General features: G+C 37.4%; 1 protein-coding gene across 4 annotated transcripts in view; it reads right to left on the reverse strand.

Annotated features, from left to right (window-relative positions):
* SLC39A10 (solute carrier family 39 member 10) overlaps positions 1-20781 on the reverse strand; it is a 45253-nt gene that overhangs the window by 13403 nt on the left and 11069 nt on the right. For 2 of the 4 annotated variants that reach the window (XM_075093904.1, XM_075093903.1), the window contains 6 exons: positions 12205-13275; positions 10949-11150; positions 5219-5388; positions 3981-4199; positions 2455-2575; positions 173-541 (listed from right to left, as the gene is read on the reverse strand). In XM_075093904.1, the coding sequence (XP_074950005.1) occupies positions 173-541; positions 2455-2575; positions 3981-4199; positions 5219-5388; positions 10949-11150; positions 12205-13266 (2143 nt within the window). In that variant the 5' untranslated portion in view covers positions 13267-13275. Of the gene's footprint in view, positions 1-172; positions 542-2454; positions 2576-3980; positions 4200-5218; positions 5389-10948; positions 11151-12204; positions 13276-16302; positions 16414-20781 lie in introns of those variants that run through there. The other 2 variants (XM_075093905.1, XM_075093906.1) reach the window with 2 other exon arrangements.

Here is a 20781-nt window from a genome sequence, read left to right on the forward strand (position 1 = left end):
AGACTATTACAATTGATGGCCTTTAAATTTCTGCTCTGAAGGAGATTAAACAATGCCAGTAACCCCAGGAGCTAACTGGAAGCCTTACCTGTGACCACTGATAAGTAAAATATTACCAAAGTTACTAAAGATAAGAAGAAACTGTTGAGAAATACTCAGTGCTTTTGCTTACCGATTGCTAAGCCATCACTAAAGTTGTGAATGCCATCTCCCATAATTACCATCCAAGCAATATTTGCTATCCCCGTATCTTTCAGGTCTTTTCCAGAATGACAGTGGCCATGGGAATGATGGGAATGTTTGTGATGCCAGTGGTGACTGTGTTTTCTAGCTATCATTTTATCTTCGCCATGGCTGTCATACTCTGAATCGTGAAGCTCATGCTCTTGAGCAGCATGTGAGACATCATTGTGAGAATGGTGCATATTGTTGCCCTCTTCTACAGTCAAGAAGTTTTTGGGAGGGGATTCCAGCTGGCCGTCTAAATCAGTCAGTTCGGTTTCATTGAGTCGATCTTCAGATAAAACGGAGTCATCAGCTCCTACATTGAAGCCAGTTGGGAGAGACACTGTATTAATTCTTACTGAAAGGATCACCAGCAACTACTGCATCACTCAGGGAAGAATTAAACTGCTTTACAAAAGCAAAAAAAAGTATTTTAACACATACCAATCTAGTAACTTTGTTGTCAACCTTCAGCCAAAAAATGTATTGCTTGCTGACCCATTTTATCACCAATTTGCATGTACAGCATATAGATGTCTCTGCTACAAGGCAACAGCACTGTAGCCACAGCACGCAAACCCGACCTAGGCTTGTATCTGAATTTTGCTACTGATGAAGTTTATGGTTCATCACTTGAAATGGAAAGTTGCTGGAATGATAATAACGTCTTATATGCTGCAGATGGACCTTGAATGGCTCAGGAAACCTTAACTGGCTACTCTCTATGCACGCTCATACAGGTCACAACTTGGCCTTCAGTGGAGCGCGCCAGGAACTGCCACTGATACAACAGATCTTTGAGCAGGTTTCTGCACTGCATGCATCTTTGTGTTGGACACTTGTGCCATACGGTGAGCTCCTCCAATGGAGCTCATTACACTGCTAGCAATCGAAGCCATTTTAACAAAGAATTACAAAGTGAAAACAATGAAGATGACATATGTGCATGAATTTTAAATCTACTAATATTTCTGAAGTATTAATAAATAAATGAAACTGGAAATCCATGCTCCAGGAAACAAAACCTGTTGGGGGAAAAAAAGCAGTTCTGGAGAATGAAGTTAGAAGCTCACAATAATTCAACAAAAATATTTCAGAGTCAAAAATAAGCAAACAGTAAGCAGAATTTAAAAAACCAGGCACAGAGCAGCAGACAAAGAGTTCTAGATAAACAGGCTCTAAAACATTATGTGGAGGCTGTTTAAAAAGAAATGGAGTGGCCATTCAGGTCAGCGGTAGTGGCACTGCAGTTCAAAATCCAAATTCAGCATAGGCTTCCAGTGCCCATAGTACAGATGACTTACTGATCGGGAGAGCGCACTTTCAGAGGAACAGTGCTATAAAACCGAGTACATACTCCATGCTCTTAGAAGCAAAGTTCCGCTGCTCACCCGTTAAAAGAAAAGGAAGACATTTCAAATATTCCTGAAAGTCTTTGTGTTATATGTCAGCGTCCCAAATCCCATTTTAAGTTGAGTGGAGGCGGTTAAAATCCTAACTCTCCCTTCTACAAACCATTCAAACTAACAAAATTGCATTTGTATAAAAATAGCACATGGATTCTTCATCAGCAAATTAATTCAGCAGCCATCCATTCAGGCAACGGAAAGGGAAGTTTATGAAGCAAAGCCCTTCCCCTTCCCTCACCCCTTCAAGAAGGGCAATATGGCATTCCTTCTGGGTATGCACTGCATGAGCACTCAGACTTATCATGAAGGAACACTACATGAAAGTTGTTTTGGATACTTGAGGAATATTCAGGATACGTGGTTGTATTTATGAAAATAAATTAATTTTGTTTAGCCTTCTCAGCCAAACTATAATTGGTCAGAGGCTGGAATCTTCAAAGTGTAACAGATATCCCCTTTCAGGTTGTGTGTGTTCATTTCTGATCTAATTTTTGCCAGGGTTGAGCTAGTCAGGCACAGCTTAATCAAAAAACACCCCCAAAACAAACAAATTAAAAAAATAAAAACAAACCAAAGAACCACAACCACCCAAAACCTGACTGCTTCAGAAGTCTGAGAACCATTTGTATGGCATATTAGGAAGCGTTCAGAGTGCTCTCAGATCTAAGGAAAACAAAATAAAAAATTTAATAGGGAAAGCCTATTAAGTCTTATTAACACCGATTTGCATAATAGCAGCAAAACTGTACAAGAGGTTACATGCTACATGCCATTACTCTGAATCTTGTAATCAGAGAAAATTCTGAAAATAAATGCCTACCTGCAAGGGGTTTGAGCTGAAGCCAGTCAGCATCTGGTCTATTATTTAATTTGTGATCAGAAAGTTTCCTTCCAATTGGTGATTCTTCAGTCTGTTTCTTCTTGCACCATTTCTGCTTACTCTGCAATAGGAAACAGATAACAGCTGGGTTGTAAAAGGACATCGAGGGAAATAAAAGAAACTGAAATGTTGTAAAAAAAATCTCATCAAAATAGACTAAGATTCAGTCTCTCAACATGCCTAACAGAAGTATGTGACTACAGAGTATTAATCTTTGTAAGGCTCAGGGATGACATCTATCCCAGTGGAAATTCTTTGCTACCCACCACAGAATCTCCCTCAGACACCCCAACCCCCCCCCCCCCCCCAGAGCCAATGTTTCACATCAGTGACAGAGCACATTATGACAAGGATTGCTCTAACAGCCCAGAAACACATGTATGTAGAGTTACTATATTTGTTTCTTTCGTTCAAGAAAGCAAGCATGCAGCAAGGCCAGCTCTTCTATTTTGTTCAACTTTAAGTTTTATACTCCTTTCACTTCCTTGCATCTTCCTTTACGGAAAAGCTTACTACTTTCCTGTCCGCACCCCATACCACAGAGATCATAGATTTGCCAAAGCAGCCTAGGGGGTTTAATTATTTAACTAGTCTCAGAAAAAGGTATGCTCAATGTGACAGCTTTTCTCTCTTCATCAGGAGATCCAAGAAATGCCTCCACCAACACAGAAAGCCTTTTGCTGCCTGTCCAGCTGACGCATCAAATCTGATGTGAAACAGAGAACTTAAATATTTTCTGCACTCATTTGGAGAGAAACAGTTATAGTTTCACCAAAATAATTTTCTCCTCAAAGTTGAAGGATGGAGACAAAGTTAAAATGTATTTATAATGACTGTTGAAAGAATATGGCTCTTTGGTGGCTTAAATCTCTACCCACTATCACACTCCCCCTGAGGTATTCACTCTCCATCATTGTGAATACAGCATGCTCCCAGCCCTAAAAACCAATCATTTTCAGGGAAACAAGTTACAATTTGATTGGCAATTTATAGAAAGCAGGAGGTCTGCAAATTTTGGCACCTCCTCAAGTGGAAAAACTGAATACCTCTGTCACAGTGGCACCCTTAGCTAACAGTATACACTTAAATGTCTTGTAAATTTTCTGATAATTGTCTGATAATTGTTCTTTCTTACACACTGCCTTTCGTATTTTTGCAAAAAGACCACAGCACTTTAGAGAAAGAGCTGTAATCTCTTTTACTTGTATCTACCTCCAAATATACCTGGCCAAAAAGCTGCAACCTCCCCCATCAGGTTTCTGCTTTGTCTTTCCAAATTACCTTGTTAAGAAAAGCAACTTCTTTTAGAAAAGGGTTTCCTCACATAAAAACAAAGGGAATGCAGATGAGCAGCACTTGTTGATGTTCACAGAATAATGAATCATCACACAGACAATTCCTCAACTTATCTCAGAAGATAAGTTCAGGTAACAGATTTTAAAATAGCATGCAATTCTAGCGCGTACCTTTTGCTTATTGTAATGCTTGTACATTCTTATACAATGTTCAATGATGAACAAAACATAAATGCCTCCGAGTGCCACAAGACCTTTCAGCACTGGATCATTTTCTTCTAGAAAGCCTTCGGTCCGTCCTCCGTGTCCGTGGGCATGTCGATGAGAACGCTTGTGTTCGTGAACATGACCCTGGCCGTGGTGGTGACTGTGGTTGTGGCCTCCATGTGACTATTAGGAGAGAAAATAATAACACAGCATGACCCAGTGCAATCAGGAGACTGAAATGGCTCTGAGCTCAGATGACAAAATATGTAACCTTGCCAGAAACGTAGCATAAAAAGACTTTAAAAGAGGGGTTGTGCATTGGTGTTGGTTTGTTGGTTTTTTTTTTTAATAAAAACATATTTTACCATAGAAATTTTCATTAGACCATTCACTACCCTCATTATTTTTAGGTGGGGAGGGGGAGATAATCTAGCTTCAGCTTTTTTCTGTCACAATGCTAAAGATAATGAGAGTAACAGTCAGAAATGTCACCAGGAATTCCTACACTCCCGTTAGCAACCAAACCTCATGCTTTTTTAACTACTACAGTAAATTACAGCCTTAATTCAGATCTGAAATACAAACTTTCAAAAAAATACATGACCAAAAGTTTGTATTAAAATTTACACAAAGGAAACATGTAAAAATTAATCTTTGTCCTAAAAGAATTAAGGCAACAAAATTTTAGAAGAGGCTTCCCTTTCTAAGAATTGCAATATAGCATCACAAATTAAAGCCTGCTTACTTTCCCAGGAACTTGGACAATTTCTTGATTCAGTGAGTTAGAGGTTATTTTCTCCCCAAAAGCTAGTAACCAGGAAAGTAAATCCCCCTGAAATAGTTTTAGGTAGTACTGATACACAAGTATCAGTAGACAAGAGTCAGCAATACTGCTCAATATAAAATAGTCTCAGGGGGTCTCATTGGGTGTTTTAAAATACTGTCACAGAATTTAAACTATGAATACACAACTACTTTTTTCTTTTTTTTCTTTTTTCTTTTTTTTTTTTTTTAAAGAAACACACATTTCCTTTCTTTTTGTTGCCAGAAAGTCTCAAACACCGCTTCAGGATGTCCCTCACAGTCAAGTCAATCTACATCTGCATCAGTGAACATTTATCTGTTGATACTTGTCAAACAATTCTTTGAAAATTCTATATAGAGTTACAATTACAAATAAAAGGTAAGGAAACAATACCTACATGTGGCAACAGATGGAGCAGTGCATCTCCACTCATTGTTCCTACAGCCAGAGCTACCAAGAAAGTTAGAAGAAATTTGAAGCACCCTTGGTTAATGATGGGAATCAAGATCACACCTAGCAAGGAAAGCAGGCTAATGACGGTGATAGAGATGATACCACAAAACCAGGCTGTGGGAAGAAATGAATACAGAAAGGTTATCAGAACAATACTTGTAAAACTTTTAAGACTGATTTATGACATTCAACTATCTCCTAAGAAGGTGACTTTCCTTTAACCTAAGTGTGGGATTGTTCATTCAAAAGGTGCTGATAAGTATGAAGGCAGTGCTGAAGTCCCCAGCAAAAAATACACAGGCTTATTCACAGTACGGTACAACGTAGTGAAAAGCATCAGAAGCCAATCAGGTAAAAAGAGCCCAGCAATGCTTCCTGATTTTAAGTTCTAGGCTTAGGTCTGTAGCCCTTAATGAAACACAAAAAGCAAAAGATTTCCTGTTGGAACAAAACCATCTCCGCTACCTAACTTACTAGGGCTCTGCGAGCACTAATTCATATTTAACATTTGTTTTTAACGTGATTCTGATGTAAAATTTAACAGGAATCAGTATTTCTCCTCCTTTGTTAGGAGTAATATGTTCAGTTAGGCACCATTCTCTTCCCCTGGTGCTTTGAAACATACATATTTATTTATGTGAAGTAAGACTCAACCTTTGACAGAGGAACTTTAAAATCAAATGGTATAATAAGAGCTTGAAGAGCTGAAAGCAACTTGCTACCAATAAAAAGCAGTATATATTTTTTCTGAGAACCTCTTTTGTCATTAGAAGAAAAAGTGATAATGGGATATGGTACACTTGACATAATCCTGTTAATTAGAGAAAATGTGCAAATTTCTATATGACATGGAAAAGGAGGAGTTACACAAGAAACAGATCCTATAAACAAAGCAGCATGGCTCTTGCCATCAGCATCTCACCCTGACAAAATATTTTCTTCTTCTATTTTTCAAGTCATCAGTAAGGTTAAGAATTAAAAACTGCTGGGGTTTTTCCTCTCTCCCTGCTTCTCTACCACTTTTGTTTCTTCCCATCATAGAAACTTCAAAGAACAGTAAATAAAAACTGTAATTCCAACAATAGGGTTCAAAAGGTTCACAGTCCCAAAGACAATAGTTGGTGCTCCTACTTTACTGTTAACTGTTTGGGCTGAGGTCTTTCATGAACATGATTTCCTCAACCTGAACTTTTTTTTTCCCCTTTATTTATTTTAAGCCTTAGCACAAATGCTTTGGGTTTTTCCAGGTTTTTTCCTAGCTTCATTCTTCATCAAAAATGTCTACACAGCTTGCCAACTTTAATGGAAGTTAACAACACCTGATTTAAAATCATTAGTATCTCCATACTTTGATGCATGATCTGACTTTCCTTACAACTGTGAAGGTCTGTTCAGTTTTCATCAAGTGGAGGAGAACACCCTGGGAAATGGTGAGGGTGGGTGGAGAGGAGTAGAGAGGAGGAATGAATATGTTGTAGCTGCTCATTGAATTTTATAATTTAGCGGTCAAAAGTCCTGAGAATTCTATCTGTACCAAAAATGCTACAGGTCAGATTTGACAAGACTTTGACACTAGAATTGTGGCTAATTGTGTTGAACCTGGTCTGGTTCAACACCAGAACTTACAGGATCTGCTGTTTTAAATTTAATTTGGGGTATTCATTCTTACGAAGCCTGCAGCTGTCATTCCAGAACAGTGCAGAAAAGGAAACAATCCAATTCAAGCGCAAAGGGTACAAGAGCACATCCACCAGGAGAAACTGATTGGAAAAAGCCTCAGTAAGTAGGTAGTGTACACTGAAATGCATATTGATACTGAAAGGGTAACAGGGAGTAGGTGAAAAGACAAAGCCTGCCTTTACACCTCATTGCAAGGCCTCATGCTCAGATGAGGAACTAAAAAACAGAAGCTGAAAAATGGGAATACAGAAGTATAGAGTGCACGCAGGACCTTGCCCACAAAAATAATGCCACTGCACAGCCTTGATTCATCCCCAGGGCACTTCAATCATGTATTCTGGATCAACAGGCTCTGCTCAAAGGAACAGCATACATGGACTTGTAATTCAACACTGAATCATGCAGGCATGCACAAGTAGCCCAAATAAAAATTACACAGCAATTTGGCAGGACATTGGATTTCCAATCTGGACACAGACGTTATGATGTTAAGTGCCAGGTTAAATGACCAACAGCCTTACATGGAGAAAAATGGGAAGGAGATTATGCAAACTGGCTTAAGTTTCATATATCATAGCATAGATTTGGCAAACGCATCTCTGAAGGGCTTACATACTCTTATGAGTGATACAGTATCTAAACATGGCACCATGATTAAGATGAGGCACATGAGAATTAGAATACAGAATCTGCATCTCTCAGATCTTGGTCATCAACTTCTATTTCTGTTTAAACTCTTAAAAAATGGTATGGAACCAAAATTATGAGCAAAAGGTTGCTGTCAAGTCAAAGGTAAAAAAAACATTCTATGCAAAAGTTGTGCAAGACCCCACTGTTACATAGATGTACAAAGACTCCTCATATAAAAAGGACTACTAAGGAACACTTACAACAAAATTCTGACACAAAATTTTATTGAAGGATTTAATTCAACTGTAGCGTTCAAAACACAAGCATTATGGAAGTGGAACTAATATGCAATATTATGATCACTGCAAGAGCTCTTAAGTTATAGAAGGCCCTGGTGTATAACACACCTAGGAATACCGTATACAGCTTGGTCAATGAGGTGAAGTTACTATGCACTGGCCTATAAAACATTTCTGTGGAAAAGAGCAAGAGGGAGGTGCCTCAACAATTTCTTCAGCATGGGACCTCTGTTCAAACAGTGGGTAGCAAACAAAAGACAGCTGCTCGCACTGGATTTGGACAGCTAGCTGTAAACTGAAACAGACTAAAAGGACAGTAAGGTAGACTCCTGGGAAGGCTGAGAACAGTTAGCTATCTGCAAGCTTTAACAAGAAAGCAAGCTAACAGAAAGGCTCCACTGAAGCAAAGCTCTCCTGGGCCTGGGAAATGGTAAGCTCCTGGGAACACCGGCATCTGCACAGGCAGATTTATGAGCTATATGTGATCTAAAATACTTTTAATCAACAGCTCTGACTGATCTCCATCTTTTAAAAAATTGCTCACTGTTTACTTGTATCACTTCTATTAGGTTGACTCCTGGTAGGGTGTACCTTTCAAGTTGTTTAGGAGCCCTCAATGATACCAGTGCCACCTCTCTCCATAGGTACACTGTGAAAGCTCAGTTGTTGTATGTGTAAGCCCTTGAAAATCTTCTATTAGAAGATGTTACAGAACTATCTGCAAATTACAGGAAGGAAGCCCAACATGGCTTCCTAAGTTTTTGGTCATCAGTTAATTAAATTCCTTTGCTTTAGAAAACTGCACTATCATAACTAATAGAAACCTTACAGGTTAGTATCAATGAATAGAAGGAGCGCTGTCTCTATTTAGTTTTAATTAAAGCTTTCAAAAAAACTTAAGAAAGCCATAGAAAGCCAGAGTTTAAAAATGTCTGCATCCTCCTAACTTTAGCAAATATTTCTATCTAAAAATGTTCATGTTAGTTCGGAGAAGCACGTATTTTCATTTTAGTAGAATCCTACAACCTGCAGGTTAAGTTACTCTACAACTGGCATTTGGCCCACACCTCCCACAATCCCTATATACCAGTTAAGAGTTGTTATTTTGTGATTCACTTCCTTAAGAAGGGAAAATGATTATTACGTCAACTGAGGTCTCACTGTAGTTAACAGGAAATTGTTATGAAGAATCATTTATCATTATCTAATCAAGCTGACCTGTTTTAGAAGTTACTGTTTGTTTTCAGAGCCAAAACAGTAAGTTAAAACCCAATTTTTTACGATTAACTGGCAAATGTGTTATTTATACTCCAGATATCAGATGCCATAAAGCATGTTAAATGTTCACAATAAGCTTCACTAATTTTGCAATTAAGTCTCTTAAAATGTTAAAGGTCTTCAAGCTTCATTATTAATTAACTCCCTTATTCATTATAAAGAAAACGCATTCTTTTAAAATAAGCACTCATCTGTAGAAACTTTCTAATTAAACTGGTTCAAAGCATGTGAAACATGACAGTTTTGTACATGTTTTCAATATTTTAATTGGCAGAAAGTGCTTACAGCTACTCTACAAATCCTCTCGGCAATAAGGCAAGGGTCAACTCTTCCTGCAGTAAGACTACCCCACAGAACAATTTGCTACCATATAAAACACACATTATATTCAGTTTACAGCAATCTTTGAAGAGTTAACAAGATAGTAGCTGTGTCACTACAGGAGATTTATGTATAACAAGTTAATTATTGTAACGACTCCAGCATTGTTAAGACCAGCAATGCATTCTCTCCAACAGCTGTTAACATTTATGAGAATGTAGTTAATTCAAGCTTGATTTCTAATGGTGCTAATAAGCACCTATGTACTAATCAATACACACAATTACCAATATTTTTATTTTCAAAACATGGATATTGTACCCAAGATTTTTTAGAGTTCTAATATTTCATGGCAGCTAAACATCTGTCAACAGTTCCATTATAATTTAGAAAAGATAGCGGTAGTAAACATATTTTAAAAGTACACTCAGTTACGACATCAAAACAATGGATGTGGCCCTTAAAGTAACTGCTTTAACAACAGTAAAAATATTTTGAGCTTAGAACTATGGTAAGAAGATAAAAAAAGCCTACTAATTTTTACTCAAGGCACGCACACAAAAAATTAAAACCGCCAACAGAGGATTTTGCCTGAATACTTCTCATATGCTTAGGAGAGTAGTAGTATAGAATAATTGACATTGGAAGTCAGAAAAGGGAACTATTGTCAGAAACGGCAGTTTAAATGCTCTTATACCTTGCTTGAGTCTTTATATTTCTTAAGTTCACAAAAAAATTCTGGATGTCAATTCCACAGTTTGCATCACTGCTAGAATATAAAAACAGTAACACCTGAAATCATATTTCCCGGTGAATGAACTGTGATGAAGGTGCTGTTCTGTCTTCCTGAGTGAATATATCCACATCAAATTTATTAAGCAAATTTGTGCCAAATTACACTGCAACTTTCTGATTTTGAGATAAATATATGGACCATGTCAGTCACACTAAGAGAAAAAGACTTATTTTAAATTATGGAAATAATCCAAGTTGTGGGTGGACTTGCTCATCCCTAAAAGCCCTTCCGCCTCCAAAGGTTCTGTATCTTGCCTGTGTTCCTACTACAAGATTCCGACGTCCAAACATATGTGGGAAGGATCCAGGCCAGAACACCTGGGCCAAAGGCCCAATGATAGGATGTTAGGCCTCAATGATGGAAGACAAAAAAAGAAATAAAAATAAGCAAACATAAAAAGTGAAAATAAAGAAAAAGTTATGAAATAATGAAAGAAAGGTATGCCTCCCTGAGCGATCGTTACCCAGGAGAAGCTGTTACACTACCAAACAGGATGCTCTGTCTCCTGACTTAAAGGAACATGCTGTCTCAAATTTCTTTCAGTAAATATGTTAAATTTCAACCACTCCTTTACTCTATAGTCAATGCTAAGTTGTATGACATTTCAAATTTTCAAGTTAATATTTATAATGCAAAATCATTTTGAAGGCTTTAGATGTTCCACACCTACCTGATGCACCTGTCTTATCTTTATTCTCAATTGATGCATTTTTACTTTTCATAAGATCTTCAAGCTCATCATAATGTACAATACAAAGCCTTCGCTCAATCTGGTATAGCAGAGCAGGACACATGTATATAAACAATTCAGGAGATATTGGAGAGCTGGTTTCCAGACCATAGTACCGTAGCAGCTGAGTAACATTTAAGCACTGCAAGCAAATTGTACAAACAAATTAAATATGAAAACAACTATTTCCTTAAAAAAACAGCTATGGAAAATTTAGCATATGATTTGAGAACAGAAACATAAAGTAGAAACTCTGGCCCACAACATTACACCAGTGCTAAAACATTTCTAAGCTGATCTAAGTGGTTTATGAGGGGAAAGAAACAGTAAGAATATCTGCACTACAAACTCAGTCTCAAAACACCTGTATCATTTTTGATAAATGTCAATGAAAAGGAGTTTCCAGATTCTTTACCAATATACAGTACAAGCAGTGAAGAAAGAGCAACAGGAAAGCAGTGGAAGAACATAAATCCAAAATAGGTTTTCTAACACTTCTCTTTACCAACCAACCTTGTGTTCAGAGTTTCACTTTTTAATTCGGTTTAAAACCTCAAACTCGGCACCCACTCCATCCTTTCCTATCCTGCCTTCTAGTTTAAAACCCTGATATCAAAATGTCTTGCTTCTGTAGTTAACTGTAAGGGGGAAGGGAAAGTGTATTTATGGTCCTGGCAGAAATAATGGACGCTGAAGGCAGAAATGGAAGAGCTGACACTGAGTACAGTGCTACAGAAGCTACATCTATGTCTCTTAGGACAAAGAAATTAGAAGCATGTTGAAAAGATGCAGCTGTTTCTTTCAGGGAAGAGTCTCTGTGCAGTTTCCAAAAATGTTAACAATCTTAGATTTAGAAAGAAGTCCAAAAAAGGTGTTTGAGTGGGACGTATTCATGAATACTGGGCAGGGAACCCCCACCCCTGTAAGCTGGGTATCTCAGAAAGCTTTAAGTGTCTCCTTTATACAGATAAATAGGCAAGAAGATAGATCTCTGAGAAAAGATAGGCGATGGGCTGACAGAAATGAAAACCCAAAAAGTAAACAGAACTGTGGCAGTGACCTTTAGCATTTTCTCTCTGCTACCTGTATTATGCAACAGTCGCAAATGTGCCTCTGCGTTATTTGTGGGTATGTGCCTTTAATTGTTATGTAACAACAGCAAAAGTGAACCTACCGGTTCTCCGTTTCGTACTCACCTCTTCACGATCACGTTCATCTTCGTTGTGATCCTTATGACTACGCGTTGAAAAAATAGCATGTTTTCTTACACTAATCTGCTTATGAGGTGCCTCTCGCTTGCTGGTATGGTGGTGTCCATCCTCATTACCTAAACTGGAATCTTGATGTCCATGACTATTAGAACGATCACTACTGTGTTCGTGGTGATGTACGTGCAAGTGAGATGTGTCATGTACATGATCATGTTTATGAACACGATTGTGCTCATTCTGATCACCTGTAACATGATCTGGGGCATAATCTCGTGTAGCATCTCCTGAAGTCTCACTGATCTTCTTTTGCTTCTTCTTCTGTTTCCGTTGTTTTCTTTCTGGCTGATCCTGAGTTGTGTTTGTCTCTGTTGAAGGTTCATGGTTCTGTTCTCCATGTTCACTATGACTAACTGAATCATTACGAGAATGATGTGTACCATTATGGTCATGATGATGTAGACGAGGGTGGTGATGACGATGATGGCGACTCTGGTCATGAATGTGTTTGCCATCATCTTTTACTGATGGCACTACTGCTCTTCTCTCAGGGTCACATCTGTGATTTCTCTTTGCAGCCATACCAATCATGGTTTGGTTTTCTGAATCTGAGTGGCTGTGAGGGTGGTTACGAGAGTGAGAATGCTTTCCTTCCTGCACTTCTAAAGCATATAAGTGAGAAACATGATCATGGCCAATTTCATCATGATTTATCATCACTACTTTAACCTCTCCTAAACCAAGGCTTATTAACAGTTTTTCCAGGCCAAAAAACGATAATCTTCCATTTTCACCATAGCGATCAAAAATCTTTTCAATGTAGTATTTTTGTTCATTTTCAGCTTCCAACGTTGAAAATTTACTCGGCATAGATTCTGTTCCTCCATTCTGGAAGTAGGATGCATTTGAGATCTGATAGTCATTATGGGAGTGTACGCATTCGTCTTTAGGACCATGGTTATGCCCATCTTCATGGCAATGATTGCACTGATGAAAGATAAATGTCAGCAAACAAATGATGCAAAATTTTGTGTGCATGTGTACCTTCATCTCTGTTTCCTACAAGAAACACAAGGGGAAGCACTTAGGTGTAAAAGCAATCTCAACATTTGTACTACATGAGTATCAGTCTGGTACTTATTTGTACCAATTGAATGATTCACAAATATTTTTAGATATTGGTGTTAACAGAATAACAACTGCACTATTTTTACTGCAGAATTTGCATTAATGTACTTTTCTTATCCAAGAGTGAGACAGGCTCTGTGTATTTTAGAGATGCGGTCTTACATACAATACTTAGAGGCAGTTACAAGAAAAAGATCAGCATTTACAGTCAGTCATAACAGACCACTTTTTGTGTATAGTTTCAGAGGCATCTATGCTTATAATAACCTATAATATTGAAAATCTTGTTAAAACACAAGTTACAAAAGAATAAAAATTATTTTAAAAAATAATACCGTCTGTACTTTCTTATTTATGGGGATGACAGGCAGATAAAACCATCAAAAATCCACACATCATTTGTTCTCTTATGTGCTGCTGAAGTACCTCTGCTAAATGCACACACTGCACAATTCCCTTTTTTGATTGGTAATTAGTGATTTAAAAATAAATTGTCATTAACCAACTTATTTGTATTTGCTTATTTGTATTGCTTAAATGTTCGTATTTTTAGTACTTTTTACTTGCATGTGTTTACTAATTTCAAAGATCTACGTGGATGTTAATTTAAAAATACGGTTATACGGAAAACGTCTGTTTATGCAACTCAAAAAATACTGTTAATGCTGACACATTCTAGCTCAAAGTACTTAGTACTGATTTTTAGAAATTCTATCATCTAGTCAATGTGGTTTTCAATTTAGTATTAAATGTAAGAAACTTACTGTTCAACATCAGGTAATGAAGAGGACACTACAGAAGTCTATCTTGTGTTCAGAGTTGAAAACAACTCATTATTTTACTAAATACACCACCTTTATTTTGTTTACATCTGCTAGCAAAAACGTTTATAAAACCAGAATATTATAATATAATATAATAATATATTATAATATATTATATTATAAAAGAAACTTTTAAGAAAAAAAATCCAAGTTTATGTAAATATATAATCAACCTAGAAAGCTAAAGATAGGCCAAGAACTGTACTTAACAACTTCTATTTTCTAGAGACTTATTTTGGGTAGAGAATCACCTCTAAAATACATTTTTTTAAAAAAATCATTTAACACTGGCAGGGTTTTCTAGCAGCACTTTTTTGTTCTGTTTGGCACCAAGCCAAATAAAATGTATAAATCTTACAGCAGTTCTGCTAGATACATGTAATAGATAATCGAGCCCTCCTATCAGCAAAGGAGCAGACAACAAAAAGAAAGGAGCATGGAACTTCCCAGTCAATCTGAACAGGTGAATGACTATTTTGATTTTTAACAGTTTAACAGAGTTGACTAAAATAGACAAAGGAGCCAAGTACAGAAGTAGGGCTTTTACACATAACTAGTTAAATTTAGCATACAACTGAGAAGGAAGTAAGAGCCGAGAGAAGGGATAAGGACAGAGCTCCACCCACCCTGCTTTCTGTATACTCAGATGCTACCAAAGCACCGCAGCAAAAGCAAGGATGTAAAGCCACAGGAAAGTATGCTTTCATCTCTTTTTACCCTGAAAGCAGTTTTAGTTCCTTGACTAGAGCTGGGACTGACCCTATGTTCACAAAGATGCAAGTGACTTCAAGGGGCAATTATTTCAAGGGGCAACGGGCGCAAGCTGGAACACAGGAGGTTCCACCTCAATATGAGGAAAAACTTCTTTCCTGTGAGGGTGCCAGAGCAGTGGCACAGGCTGCCCAGGGAGGCTGGGGAGTCTCCTTCCCTGGAGACATTCAAAACCCACCTGGATGCGTTCCTGTGCCCCCTGCTCTAGGGGTGCCTGCTCAAGCAGGGGGGTTGGACAAGATGACCTCCAGAGGTCCCTTCCAACCCCTCCCATTCTGTGATTCTGTGACCTGGTCAACACATCCTAAAATGTTACTGACTTTCAGACAGTAAATTGTAAATTTAGTTGTCCTTCTCAGGCCCACCCCAGCTGCTAACTAAAACATGCTTTGTGAAGTCAGTCAGGAAAGTGCTTTGCAGCAAACCACAAATATTTAAAGTCCATTTTATTTTCCTAAAACATTAGCTTGATGTTTTGCACTTAAGCACTTGCAACCACATTACTGCACCAAAAAAAAAAAATTTTGGAAGGTCCTCTACTTGCAACAGGTTGACAAAGAAAAGGAATCAGAGGGAAAAAAGGAAATGGCCAGTTTTTAATGACTTTATATAACAAATAAATGAGATAACAGAGAAGACTGGGGAGAATCTTTCCTGTTAACCTCTACAAATAGAAAAGATGAAAATTCGCTTTTCACTGGAGCCTCAAACGCTTGCACTATTAAAAACAAAACTCTCTTTTGCAATACTGACCCAGTTACAGACGTAACTGGGTAACGTAATTCAAGATCAGAAGAATATCTGTCAAATGGAGGCATCTGCATCAAAACTGGTTCCAGGGCCATCAGATAGGTCAATGGGTAATCATTGTATACTACTGTTTTAGTTTTATAAACAACTGTCCAATCATCTGCCTGGAATGACCACAGTCTCCAGTTCAATCACCTACATTCCAGTTACTGATCTAAGGGATGTGACAAACCTTTTCAAGTAATTTAACATGATGAGTTCATGCCCCAAATTTACTGAGATATTATTTTCGTGTAGTCTTTTGCACTCACAGACTCTATTTAAAGCATCCTTAATGTTCTTACAAATACATCACTGGGACTAGTACAGAAACATTAAAAGCATCTCAAAGCACCTTCCAGAAGCTTCTTCCATTCTCCTTCGAGGAAACAGGTAAGTACAGAGTTGTTACTGGTGGAGTGGAAAGAAACAGGTTGCAGATCTTTACCTAAGAGTCACTGGACTGAGTCAACCCTCAGATCGTATGATTGTGTGGAAACTCATGCCATAACCTTTAAATAAAGAACATATGCTCTTTCTCACACAGGCTGAGAACCTGGGCTCTGTGACTTACATCATCCCAGGAAGCAGAAACATTCTGGCAGTAAGTAAAGGTACTGGATCAGGAGTATGGCTTGTGACAGATCAACAGAGCTCCATATTTCTACAGGAATATGCTGATTTTCATCAACTGAGGATTTACAATGTTGAATGTTACTTAGTGTGAAGAGCAGGTTCAGGATCTGGAATAAGCAGTTAAGGTACACGCAAGACAAATGGAAGCCCTGAGAGAAAGATGAACTTATATATGCTTGCACGGAAGACGGCAGCAAAAGGTAAGAACGTGCAGTATACTGTAATGCTCTAGCAAATTGTTCAGTACCTTTTAAACTTCAGTTTCTCAGTACTGAAACAGCATCTCAAGTTTAAGTAAAATTCAGTTACTCAAAGGATACTACTTTTGTAGGTAAGACAGCTTTTCTCCCCCCTTCCCACATAATGGTAACATAACCAGAATGAGTGAAGTCAAATTATTCTAATTTAACTTAATTTAAATAAGCACAATCCAGACTAAAGTATCTCTACCAGGAAATTCATGACTAAAGCATGATCATAATCCTTTTCACAACCTCATGATCTTTTTCATGTGACCGTCTCATACAATACTACTAATACATTACTCTGAAACTTCAGTCATGCATCCCTAATTGTGGTGTTTAGCTTTGAATGGTACCTTATCTCTATGCCCTAATGGTTAAAATCATTTGTAACCTATGATCATGATTCATTGCTGAAATACATGAGCTGAGCATTATCAGACCGATTTAAAAATCAATTATATGTCTCACTATTTTCAATTAAAATAGTAACAACCCTAGCACAATATTTTTAATCTTCTATTATATAATCTTCTGTATCTTCTATTGCAATTCTTGTTACAGACCAAAGATGACCAAAGATGCTTACAAAACAAACATACCCATCATAAAAAGTCTCAAAACAAATGTTGAGAGTTATTTGTTTCTTTTTAAACAAGCTTCATTATTCTCTAGGCAATTACAAATAGCTGTCATCTTTACCCCATCAGAAAGTATTTATCTGTGTAAAACACCGGCAAGCTAAAATCCAAATTCTATACATTTCAGTGTTACAGAATTGTATATAGCTGATCTCAATGTAAGAACATTAGGACTCTTGAATCCCCTCAAAAGAATATGGAAGGGCAGCCTGAGGACAGGGCTACATCAAAACTAGAAAAGATTCTGGCTATTATTGCCGTCAGCCTTTGCCTTATTTTATTCATTCGATTCCCTGCTGCCTCCTCTCCTTCCCTCCGTATCTCACTGATGGTCTGACACCGAAAAGGGGGGGACATGAGGGAGGGAAAACATCATCTTGCTATGTGGTAGGTAAGAAACTACAACACCTGTAGGCCAGAGCTGGAAATACCAGCACCTACTACGTTTCACTGAACTGCAAACGAGAACAGGACAGACGCAGGCAGTGGGACAACCCCACCCTAAGTCAAGCTGCAAAGTTAGAACAAATTTGTAAATTTACAGTGGATAAGATAAATAGTTCAGCCACATCAACTGACATTTCAGCAAATGCACACAGTGCTACCAAAATGCATCCCCTCCCCTCCTCATTCATCAATGCAAGCAAATCACTCATACTAAATGCAGTACTGATTGCACAGCCACATACAGGTTTTTAAATACAGGCTTGAGGTCAAAGTACCCGAGTTGTACATCAGCATAGAGTTCTCTTTTCTGTATGGAAAACTCAGAATATCTCTATGCTAAACCATTGTCTGCCTATGGTGTTTCATCTGTTACACTAAAGGCACCTCTGATTAAAGTTGGGGATTTTTTTTTTTTTACAGTCTTTTTCATTCAATTTCCCTTGGATTCCTGAAACTTCTCCACCATGCCTACTCTTTCAGCTGTTCTTCTTTTATAGAACTTTATTTTTGAGAAGACTTCATTTAAAGCCTGAACATGATTTTGGGGGACATTTTTGTTTCTTTATCACCAACTGCTTCACTGAAAGTAGAAAACCAGTCAATAGTTAGGCTTTACTTAAAACGACAAACTGATTCAAGTAACAGTCATACAAAATTCAAACTCAACTGAAAGTCACATCTATCATTTTAGTGTTTGCAACCCACATACTACAGCATTTTTCATCAGTGTACGACACTGACTAGAATATTTTAAGTCCCCAACTTTCTTACCCCCACCCTTTTTCCTGTCTGCTCTCAACAATTTTAATAACCTGAAATATTTGCAACATAAATGCACTGGACCTCCCCCCTTACCATGCTCCTTCCCAAGTTATTTCAGTTTCTCTCCCTTTTTGTTCAACTTTCTTTCCTTGCTTTCTCTGAAGAATGTTCTGCCCTTTTTTTTTTCTATCTGCAGAAGAGATCTATGAAAAATATCTATGAATCCTTGAAGTAATTACTCAGCTTGAATGCCACAGTAACTGAAGTGCCTTAGCAAGACTTCACAAGCAACCAGAAGTTTCACACCAAACAAAAATACCAAACACACACTTCAGCTTAAGAGAGAACTGAGAAAGTCAAAAGGTGTTGAAAATAAAGACAAAGCAATATTCTTACCATGTCAAGATATTCTCTGTTCAGCAGTGAAAAGTTAAGCACTTACTAATTTCTGTTTAAGAACTACTAAGAGTAATAGCTCCATGAGAAATGGCTCTTTTTTAAAAGAGCAGACATAAATATGTCTTGAAATAAAACTACTGACTACATAAAGACAGTTTTCCTTGTAATTCCTGAAAATTAAAATTCTTTCCTATATTGCAGGTATTTACTCCAATGTACATGCAGGAGAGATGCCTGCAGCCCCCCATCACTTGCAGCTGTGCAATACTTCATAGTAATATTGAGTTCAAAAAAAGGCTGGAATCTGAAAATCCAAATGAACCTACTCTTTATTTCCTAAATTTCAAGTTTTTAACAAATGCAAGAATATAAAATCCAATTAATATAGCACACAGTTTAATATGATTTTTAAAAAGTTATTAATGTGAAATTAATATATTGCTGTTACTGAAAGACACTTTAAGAAAGCTATAAAAGGATTTATTTAAAGAATCATCTCCTTTTATCAGTCTTAAGCTGACACTAGCTTCTGGAGATACAAATAGGAAAACATGCTACAGATCTAAAAAGTTACAGTTAACAATTTCTAACTTTAGGTCTCACCCATCTCCTGTATTTTCTTCCGTCTTCAATTTCAGTGAGACAGGTTTGTGGATTTAAGCAGAACTCATTCATTTGAAAATCTACAGGCCAGTAGGAGGGGCACTTTGTAAGAACAGACCATTAACTAATTGATCCAAGCCATATTTGCTAAGTTAATACCAGATAAGACTTAAACAGTACATGAAATTTATGCATAACTGAACATACCATGAAAACTTTTTTAAAATCTGAAATGTGAAGTATTTGAAAGGCTAAATCCCACACACAGCAGAAAATGATCCTAAACTAATAGCAATACACTACCTCAGTTATCCAGAAAGGGGCACCTATTTTATTTTGAATGAAAAAAACCTAGACCGCTTTCTTCAAAAGGCCAGTTATTTCTAAGAAATTAGTGAGTACAGGATGCTTTACAAAAACATCAAAACAGTTGGAAGTTCTATAAATAATAGTTCTGCTTACCAAGAACTAATTTCCAGTCTTTCATATATAAACTGTATGTAGTTCGTAAAACTATTAATGCACAAAATTTATACGAGAGCTGGTTTGATTTTGTGCCAATATTCTACTACAATTAGGTCCTATTTAGATACCAATGCTTGTAAGAATTACATACTTGAAAAGATGAACCAATTACGCCTACGTTTTATTATTTTATTTTTCTACTGAAAGTAAGCAAATGTTTTTGCTAGAAGGAAGACTGAAGGTCAACAAACAGTTTATGATGGTCTTGCACTAAAAGCAGCGGTCCTGCCCTCCCCCACTGCTTGCTTCACTCATTCCCTTTCCCACAAAACCATTTTTGCATACCAGCACATGTGTTTGCTGACCTGTTCACTGTGCAGCTGTACAACTAGATTCTGCTGAAAAATAGACTAGAGAGGGAAAAAAAAAAAGATTATTTTCAAGACAGATTACTTTTCCTATCTGGTTCACTGTGCAGCTGTACAAACACCACAGTCCACACAAAAAAGAACAGCCTTGCTTTTGGTGGCAATACCAGCTTACAGGCTCACTTAATCTGCAGCCTAACAGAGTATTTTGGCTATAGCACAAATGAAACAGCTGGCCACCTCAAAATGTATTCAAAAAGCAGCAGTGGACAAATTTCCTATTGAAAGCCATTTGAGAATACTTTCTCTAACTCTCCCTTCAAAACAGAATATAGTAATGTCTGCAGGAAAGTGTCAAAACCAGTTGCAGTATTTTTATTCTTCCTCTAACTTAAACCATTATACCTGTTTCATCCTTGCACTGTGTTAGAATACTTGCAGTCTGTTAAAAGGCATTGAAGGCATGTCTTTGATGTGCTTAATTCCTACA

This window comes from Phalacrocorax aristotelis, chromosome 5 (assembly GCF_949628215.1).
Source record: "Phalacrocorax aristotelis chromosome 5, bGulAri2.1, whole genome shotgun sequence".
Lineage (NCBI taxonomy): Eukaryota > Metazoa > Chordata > Aves > Suliformes > Phalacrocoracidae > Phalacrocorax > Phalacrocorax aristotelis.